This window comes from Guyanagaster necrorhizus (genome assembly GCF_019112545.1).
Source record: "Guyanagaster necrorhizus MCA 3950 unplaced genomic scaffold BT62scaffold_58, whole genome shotgun sequence".
Lineage (NCBI taxonomy): Eukaryota > Fungi > Basidiomycota > Agaricomycetes > Agaricales > Physalacriaceae > Guyanagaster > Guyanagaster necrorhizus.
In genome coordinates, this window is record NW_025064937.1 from 205,917 (window position 1) to 214,981 (window position 9,065).

At 46.6% G+C, this 9,065-nt stretch overlaps 5 protein-coding genes across 5 annotated transcripts; 1 reads left to right on the forward strand and 4 right to left on the reverse strand.

Moving 5' to 3' along the window:
- Positions 1-1,605: 1,605 nt before the first annotated feature.
- BT62DRAFT_1052195 (uncharacterized protein) lies at positions 1,606-2,268 on the reverse strand (the record flags this gene model as incomplete). Its single annotated transcript, XM_043178537.1, has 2 exons — positions 1,606-1,933; positions 1,980-2,268. Coding segments are annotated over 2 exons (617 nt in total), but the record flags the coding sequence as incomplete, so codon positions are not given.
- A 313-nt stretch (positions 2,269-2,581) lies between these two features.
- BT62DRAFT_650394 (uncharacterized protein) lies at positions 2,582-4,253 on the reverse strand. Its single transcript, XM_043181769.1, has 5 exons — positions 4,215-4,253; positions 3,835-4,158; positions 3,285-3,784; positions 3,214-3,230; positions 2,582-3,157 (listed from the first exon to the last, which is right to left on the reverse strand). Exons 2-5 carry the CDS (start codon positions 3,986-3,988, stop codon positions 2,734-2,736), a joined length of 1,095 nt encoding a protein of 364 aa, XP_043033447.1. The 5' UTR covers positions 3,989-4,158; positions 4,215-4,253; the 3' UTR covers positions 2,582-2,733.
- Positions 4,254-5,332: 1,079 nt separating this feature from the next.
- BT62DRAFT_938533 (uncharacterized protein) lies at positions 5,333-5,763 on the reverse strand. Its single transcript, XM_043187561.1, has 2 exons — positions 5,707-5,763; positions 5,333-5,639 (listed from the first exon to the last, which is right to left on the reverse strand). Exons 1-2 carry the CDS (start codon positions 5,712-5,714, stop codon positions 5,339-5,341), a joined length of 309 nt encoding a protein of 102 aa, XP_043033448.1. The 5' UTR covers positions 5,715-5,763; the 3' UTR covers positions 5,333-5,338.
- Positions 5,764-6,314: 551 nt separating this feature from the next.
- On the reverse strand, positions 6,315-7,699 carry BT62DRAFT_825545 (kinase-like protein; the record flags this gene model as incomplete). The annotated part of the gene is made up of 5 exons (XM_043182379.1): positions 6,315-6,496; positions 6,546-6,714; positions 6,771-7,087; positions 7,137-7,486; positions 7,542-7,699. Coding segments are annotated over 5 exons (1,176 nt in total), but the record flags the coding sequence as incomplete, so codon positions are not given.
- A 185-nt stretch (positions 7,700-7,884) lies between these two features.
- Positions 7,885-8,555, forward strand: BT62DRAFT_1013302 (uncharacterized protein; the record flags this gene model as incomplete). The annotated part of the gene is made up of 2 exons (XM_043178037.1): positions 7,885-8,005; positions 8,107-8,555. The coding sequence occupies 2 exons, from the start codon at positions 7,885-7,887 to the stop codon at positions 8,553-8,555; spliced, it is 570 nt and encodes a 189-aa protein (XP_043033450.1).
- Between the last annotated feature and the right edge of the window lie 510 nt (positions 8,556-9,065).

Consider the following 9,065-nt stretch of genomic DNA (forward strand, 5'->3'; position numbering starts at 1 on the left):
AAGACAATGGAGGATTTGGCCGGTTGTGCTGACCAAGCTTTATCCCCACGGTCTTAAGTGCTTGTCCTAGCGCCGTGACTAAGCATAAATAGGGGCGAAAGAAAAGAAAATGGTGGGAAATCGTAACACTGTGGAGGTTGGAAAACTTCCTTCTGCTCATACAATGTGATATTTAAATACTCTACTGTGGTACTTACTAATACAACCCTACTATGGTATTTTCAAAGCATGGGACTCCATGCTGGATTCCATGGGTATTATTTGCATGCATATCACAGTTGCTGTGCTTATTCTGTTTTGGGCCAGAACTGTGTCTGCTGTTCCCTTGCTAGCTGACATTGGCTAGCTAGCCTAGTCAGGTCTGCTCACTTTCTTATTTCTCCAGTGATGTATCCTGATAGCAGTAAACTGTTCTAGACCCATGGGGTTATCTCTCGTGTCCAGAGTCAGCCACAATGGCTATGTTCTGTTTTCCAGTGTCCAGACATTCCATCTGACTCACAAAATGTGCCACTTCTGGTCTGCCATGCATTAATTAATCCACCTGATTGTTATATGTCATACCTCAGTATAATGCAGAGTACCTTGCTGTATTATGTGCACTAAGGCACCATAAGTATGTGCACAAGGCTCTGAGTGGTACACATGCTATTCATTCCTTAGGTAGTATTTCTCTATTTATTACTTTGTTATTATTATTTCATTTCTCTGTTCAATATCCAATTATTCAGACACCTTTCTTTGGGTCTCAGTTCTTTGTTCTAAGGCATGTTCCATCAGTGCATCAATGGCTGTGCATCCTTGATCAACATGATCAGAATTGCCAATCATATTTTGATCATATTCTTTTTATTTTTAGCATGTCTTCTTGTAATGATATTGGCACATTTAGAGCCAAGTGCTGAGACCTCACATGCAGTCTAACCCCACTTGTATTAGTCTGTCACTAGGCCATGCACTCTGCTCATTGTTACTTCAGTTTAGCATTATAGTGGCTAGGTTTCTGTGCACTCTAGTCCTATTTTCAGTTCCATGCTTAGTGGACTGGAATATAGTCCATGTATTCTCAATTTTCACAATTTTACATGCCTGAACATGGAGAGGGCATGTCACCAGGATTCACCTAAAGCTAACTGTTAGTTCAATTGTATCCATCAACCATGAGTAGCCCACCTTGGCTATCAAAGTACACAGTCTTGAACTCTGAGTCCATCCTCCCTATCAGTTCTGCAGGCAACAGTCCAAGAAGATGTATAATTTGTGCAATCTGTAGAAATACATTAAACTTTCTGTTGGGATTTTGCTGGAAAGTTCTAGAAAGGGCAATCCAGCATCATGCCAAGAGTTGATGAGTAAGCTCAAGCTCAAGAGAAAGTTGTAGTAAATTCTAGACATAAGCCTGGAGAGTATAAATACAAGCTCTGTAGGAGCTGTAGAATAAGAAGTTCATTCTTTCTGGCCTTACCAGCCTGGAGTCTACCCTGCACAACACCCTGGATTTCCAACACTTTCATTCAGAATGGAAATAACTAATCAAAATTTCACCCTAGATGATCGAATAGCTGAAAACTGACTGGCGGTGAGGAAATCCAACAAAAGGTGATGTAAGCTTCGTACCAGTGCGCCAAGGTTCCATATATCAGCGCTATACGACCAAGCGAGTCCAAAGCTGACTTCTGCCGCACGATACACATCCGGCTGGATGCAGTGATCGCACGCACTTGGTCGCCCCTAACTGCATTTCCAAAGTCAGAGACCACAGGAGTGGGCACCTTTCTGTTCACCCACAGTCTGAAATCACTGCCAGACACGTAGATTTCATGATCGGGCAGGGTCTTCCTTGCAGCAGGGTTCTCTGAAACATATTTCTCGGACCCCAGCAAAAGCGTCTTCGGATCCTCCATTGTGAAGAGAATGTTAGACAATATAAGGTCTACGGGTGGGATGAAGAAACAAGCATCATTACCAGTTAAAGAGACCGGTGTGAATAACGTGACAGTCACGGTGAAGATATCGAACGCCTTTGAGAAGCGGCTTAAAATAGGCCGTGAGGATAGGGACCGTGAAAAATTCCTTTCCCGAGCTAGCTTCACGGTAACGACGCTGAAAGAAATTGACGGGTTGTCGCTCGGGCCAGTATGCCGAGCAGACATGGTCCCCATAAGGTCCTTTCAGCACGAAACTACCATACAAAGTCCGGACAAAGTCACGATCAGGGCTAGATCGATTGGCTTCATTTATCTGCTGCGTCGTCGTGAGTTCATCATCTTATCCAGACAAAGCATCAATAGTAGACACTTTGATAGGACACGAAGATTATGTGAAAATTCCTATGACAGAGCAGAGTTCGAGAATGTGACGGAGAAGTTTGATGGCTTTTCAACGTGAAACCTGACGGACATTTGGAATAGCATGACAGCCAACCACGAAGACAACATCTGTATTCCCATATCACTCAATAGCCGCAGGACCAATTCTAAGAAACGAAGAATTGAAAAGCAAGACAGAATGAATGGTATCGGCGAGACAATTTGTCTCGGCTAGAGAATAGTCCTTTGAAATGCCTATCATGAACCTGATACCGGATAAATTGCGTATATTCTATTTTCGAGGTCATCCTGCGTCAGATACGCGTCGGTGTTCTCGATGATCTACCGTAGATAACAATTCTGCCGATAACCAAACACGAAACCGTTAGTACTATAGCCGACTATAACATGTCAACCAGTAAAGTCAACAATGTTCTCTAAACATCGTCCTCAGTCCACGTCCTACTCTTCTCGCACACCAATACGCTGCAAACACCCACACCTGCGCCGTCATTCCCACCCCAACAAAGATAGCCACGACCAGCACAATCTCAGAACTGACGACATACACCGTAATTCCCAGGAACGCCAACAAACACACCGAAGATATCAGTAGACACAGCATCGGTATGCGTGCAGAGACCGAGAAGAAGAAATATGTCCCAAAGAGATCCAGGGACCTCTGTGTGAGAGTGGACGTATGCCCAAACCGATATCGACTGATGAACCATATGTCGCATACCAGTCCGAACCCAGATGTTACAGCAGAAGCGGCTACAGTCGACCGGGCGGGGGACGTCACCTCAAATTGTGGATCGGGAGTGACAGAAAACACGGCGGTGTTTACGCTATAATGGGCTTAGTTTGGGTTCAATATTTAGTTGAAAGTCGAAATAGAACGTACGCGATAAGCGCTAGGAGCTACAAAATGGATATTAGATTGAAAATTTGCAGAAGAAGAAAAGAACAGCTTACCAAGGCCGCAACATACGTCCATTCTTCCTGTTGCTTCGAGAATGCAGCCTCAAAGTCTTTTTCTAGCTTTGCGCATTTGAGTTCGCGGTAGATCGTGATCGACGAGATGAGATGCTCTGCGAGGTTGAACTCCGGGAGCGGTTCGTCGATATCACGGTGCTGAGGAAGAGGGCTTGGAATTGTAAATGGACTAAGGACAGAGCTGGATAGCAGAAGAGGCTCGAAGATATCGTCATATGAGCGACGAGCAGTACTGCCAGTGCTCGCAGGCGTCATTGACAACCCGAGGCTGTTAGGAGTGAGATAACCAGGATCAGGAGATGGGGGGAACGACCGGACGACATCCGGGGCGGGGGAGAGTTGCAGGTCGTGAGTTGGGGTGGCAACGTTTTCATGTATCCGAGACGACGATGCAGGCTTGACCCGGAGGAATATAATAGGTGATAAAGACGAATTGGTGTTGATGTTGTTGGGCTGAGGTACGAGAGGCACCTCGATTTCTAGGTTTGTGGGATTAGAAGAGATTGGTGTCAGTGTGATTGGCGCGTACTATGCGTCTCAGTTTCGAGCTGGGCCAGCGAATGGGTCGCAGACCCGAGTAGCTTCTTCTTTCTCCGCCTGGCCATCGGTCGATACCATGCCTTGATTGTAATTGAGGCTGCGTTTGCCTCATATCTGAAGGTGGTTAATATCCAGAAATACATAGAAAGCACAAGGACTCACAACCGGAATCCTGATGACTTTTGGTCAGGATTCTGTCCGTCAGACCCTAGCCGCACTTCATGTAAATGTTGAGAACGGCAGTCGTCGATGGTAATAACCGGTCGCCAGGCGTTTTCTGAGCGGAGTGCTTGGAGGCCCTCGCTTCGAAGCACTGTAGTTCCAGATTTAGACTGACTTAATGGCTTCTCCGAGTGGCAGCAGGAATACCTGTGATGTCCCATATCCTGTGTAGTATATCATTAGTAGGCCTTCCTGGAGAAATAGACTGAGATACTACCTCTCGTGAGCCATTGCGGATGTTAAGGCGTAAGAAAGTGTGGGCGCTGCCGTCTATCAGAGATGGGCATCGAGAAGAAGGATCACATGAAAGCACATCAGCTAACTCTCCCACACCCACGATTGCTGCAGGAATTGCTAGATGCCATGATCTTCCAGGCCTGCATTGCTAAGAAAAGATTGGCAAGGCCGATGCCTTAGACTGATCACGCGAATGATGTCGCTGTCGGCGAGGTAGAACAATACTGGTGCGGAAGACCAGACTTAACGAACGATTTCATAGTGAATATTGACCAGCCTGATGGAAGAAATTAGATCTGGGATGTGAATAAAACAGAACTTCTTACTGGAAGTCTGTTGATGACCAACGCTTGGGAGTGTTGCTGAAGCCGGGTAAATACATCAAGGCTGCGACTTCCGCAATTTATCACAATCAATGGGGGAGATGGATTCGTAAAACGCGAAATATGATGGAATTACTAGGTTTGATGATGAACAACGAACTGCTTGAAGCGCGATAAACGGAGAAGGCGAAGTCAAAAGTAGAACACATCACGGCAATATTGATACGCCTAAAAGATACATCGACATGTTGAGAACAGTAAGAGCCATCATTAGCAAAGAAGGAACAGACATAATGAAGCTGTACTACCATTATCCAGCATTTATAGCAACGGATAATCATCGTCCTTCTGATTCCTAGCCATAGATGAGTTCCGCCAGTATGAAAAAGAAGAGGAAAAAAGGCGCGATTGAGGGACAGAGATCTTCTTGCATTTGCATCAGTCTTGGGTGCTGAACGCAGAGAATATTCTTAGTGAATACTATCGCGTCACGATGTTGGGGGAAAAGATGGCCTCGACTTAAAAAATTAAGCACCGGATTGGACTATGACCTTCTGGAACTAACAATATCAAATCCTATCAAACCCGATAAAGACGGTATCTGAGTTAACTTCGTGCCGGCGCGGCGCAGGCCTTCAATTCTATTCATGTCTGCTATGAGAAATTTTTCAAAATAATCCATCTGTCAGTCACTGTATGCAAAACTTTTCCTCAAAAATTTCCATCTCCTTCTCCATTCCTTTTCAACCAAGCAACATACATTTGCAGACATCTTGTTATGTGCCTCATCCACAGATTTCGGTCGTATCCCTTAGGGGGCTGCGAGGGGCCGAGAGCTGTGGAAGCCCCAAACGCCTTACACTCGACAGAAAAAGGCGCCACCGATGCCGCCCATTCGTCTTCCTGGGGAAACAGCATCCTTTTGTATGGCTTCAACTTGGGTCCTTTACCATCTAGATGGTAGAATATAGGCTTTTTGGAGAGAGAGTATAAATATCTCATCCTCTTGGGTGTAAGGCGGATGGTTTTGCTCTTGGCCGTATCGCTGTTGCTGATCGGAACGAGTGTCGCGCGTTTAGGTAGACATTTAATCTTCCTGTCAGCTACCACTTCTCTATGTGGCAAAATCCACGAGCTCGCGTCGAGCGAAAATCTCGTCCTTCTTCAACATCCCAGCAACGATCCGCCGCCGTTGATCTTCCTCTTCCTTACGCACGCTCTCGAGCTCCTCGCGGTGTCTCCGAAAACGATCCAACATGAGCAGGTCCTTACCAGAGGCCGGGTTTCTGTGTCGTGTGGATAGGCCTCGTCGCAGATGATCTCTGGGATATGAGGCGGCAGGGGGTGGTCGACCTCGGGATAGGGTTGCATTGTTCCGAAAAAGGGCCTTGACTTGGGTGGCAATACTTCGTTTAACCTGACCAAATAATCTTCCGTTCATTATATCTTATTTCCGTGATGTTTCAGGCAAGGAAAATGACGGTTTTTGGCTGCAGTATTCGGCGACCGACACTGTCTTGGAGATTAGTCAGTCTGGCACGCAACAGATGCTGCGAAATCCAAGAGATAACTGATTCATGACGCGGACCAACTGATTACGACTGTTTTCACGAACGAACAACAGACATCGATTCTAGAACATATCTATGTCACTACTACCTTCGCTGACCCTCGGCGAATTAGCGACCGACATCCAGGGATCATCGAGAAGCTCATCGATGGACGCCCGTTCCTCCGGAAGCCACCTGAGCATCCGCTTCAGAAATCCAATGAACATCTGCTTGTATTGAGAATCCGGAATAGTAGAAAACACGGCCTCAAATGTCCCTTCGTTCCCGGGCGGATAGTAATTTGCATACAGGAATTCTCCTGAAACAGGCTGTTAGTAAAATGGGGTTTTCAACATTCAATAACCCACCATTGCTATCAAAGTATATCTCTCTGCACATGGGATTTATCCTGTTTATGAGTTCCGCAGGCGGGGGTCCAAGAAGACGTATAATTTGTGCAATTTGTACAATGATGTTGAACTTTCCTTTAGAATCCAAACCCATAATGGGCGATTCCACGGCCAGACAATCGAAGACCTGCAAGTCGGATGATCGTGAGCAGAAGCTAAACGGTGATGGGAAATTCGTCGTACCAGTGCGCCAAGGTTCCAAATATCAGCACTATATGACGACGCGATTCCGAAGCTAACTTCTGGCGCACGATACGGATCCCGCTGGATAAATAAATCGCACAGGCCTTGGTCACCCCGAACCGCTTTGCCGAAGTCAGAGATCACAGGAGCGGGCATGCTTCTATGCAACACAGGTCCAAAGTCACTGTCTGACACATAGATTTCACGATCAGGGAGAATCTTCTTCACGGCAGAGTTCTCCGAAGCGTATTCCTCGTACTCCAGCAAAAACACCTTGGGATTCTCTAGTATGAAAAGAATATTGGACAAGTTGAGATCTGAGGATGGCGTAAAGAAAGGTGCGTCGTTGTTAGAAAAGGAACGCACTAGTGTGAATGATATGACAATGGTGGTGAAGATATCGTAGGCCTTGGAGAAATAGCCTGTAAAAAGCCGGGAAGACAGGGAGTGTAAAGAACTCCATGCCGGAGGTATCTTCACGGAAACGACGCTGAAATAAATCCACAGATTCTCGGTGGGGCCAGTATGCCAAGCAGACATGTTTTCCATGGGATCCTGCCAGCTCGAAGCTATCATACAGATTGTGGACATAGGCGCGATCAGGGCTAGATAGATTGGCGTCAGTTATATCCCACGCCATCCTGACGTCCTCATTTCTAGACGCGTCAACAGTCAGAACTTTGATGGCCACAAACGGGTACGTGTACGCATCCGGTCTGGAAGGAAACCCTCGATTAGCATTCATGTCGACAGACTAACTCTTCAACTCACTCGCCAATGTACTTGGCGAGCCATACGGTTCCGCTGCTCCCATAACCAAGTTTTCCAATAACGTGGTAGACCGTGTTCAAGACCTCGCCTAACGCGACTGGATAATAAATGCGTGGATCATAGTCTGGAAGGCTTTCTTCCTCAACGAGGATGTCGGGGCCTATGATGATTGGGTCTGGTACCGCCATGGAGCAGGCAAAGTGAGAGCAGTATTTCGATCAGGGAGGATGAGAGAAGATGGGAAAAAACGAGGTACGTTCTGTCGTCCTTTCGGTGTCCTTTTAACTGGCTCGCTGCGCCACATTCGGAGGAATGAGTAACAGTAGAACTCGGCTCTTTCCGGATGAGGTTCGGTCGACATATCGAGACAGTTGTTGAAATCTCACGCTCAACGCGATCGTTGCCAATGGCACTGCTCGCCACGACTTTGTGTGAACTTATGAAAGGTATCGTCGTCGGAATGTGTATGAATTCTTATCCACAGAGGTACATCTTCACGAGGCTATGTCCTGTCTTACTGCTTCCACTCACGGCTGGCCTTTTGTGTCCTTTGCGATTGGTTGAGTGTGGATGCAAAATGTACATCTTGGGGTCCCACCAGGGGAACTCGTAAAGAAGATAAATCCCGAGTACAGAGCGATGTTCTTTAATAGCAAAGGCGGGCCACAGAAGATTAAAAGCCCCCCATTTTTACTATCAGCTTGTTCCAGGACAATCCCTGCGTACAAATTACGATTGGGAGCGTTGGCGCGGTCCGGTTCCTCCGTGATCACGTGTTGCATTGCCGTAGATTCCCGCTTCGTAGCCACAGCCAAGACCATCAGTAGCCATTCCCGATTCCCTCTCTTGGACCTAGCAATATGGTTCCACGAGAATGAAGGGACATTTGAAGCCATGTTTTATATGATCCCGGATTCTTCATACAAACAGATGTTCATTGAATTTCTGAAGTGGATGCTCAGATGGCTTCCGGAGGAACGGGCGTCCATCGATGAGCTTCGCGGTGATCCATAGATGTCGGTCGCTAATTTTCCGAGGGGTCAGCGAAGGTAATGATGACAAAGATATGTTCTAGAATCGATGTCTGTCGTCCGTCGGTGAAAACACTTGTAATCAGTCAGTCCGCGTCGTGGATAAGTTATACCTTGCATCCCCCAGCATCGGTTGTGTGCCAGACCGACTAACCTCCAGGACAGTCTCCGTCGTCATATACTGCAGTCAAAAAACCGTAACAACCATTGTATTGTGTTTCCCAGAAGTTTTATCTAAGTACAAGCCCCTTCGAGTTTCAACCATCCTCACCCCGATGAAGTTACCGGGAGCGTGGTGCTCTGGGTGTGTCAGTGTTCATCTTTTCATGCCCACATCGCAGGTAGCCCTTTCATACATCTATTGCATTTCAGCCATGAATTACCCATGAATGTGATTTCAACTTCCGGCCAGAGGTTTAAAACCACGCGTGATCCAGAAAATGCATTACACGGTCATTCCGCCAAATATAGCTCAGCAAGCTAAAGCTGCAGA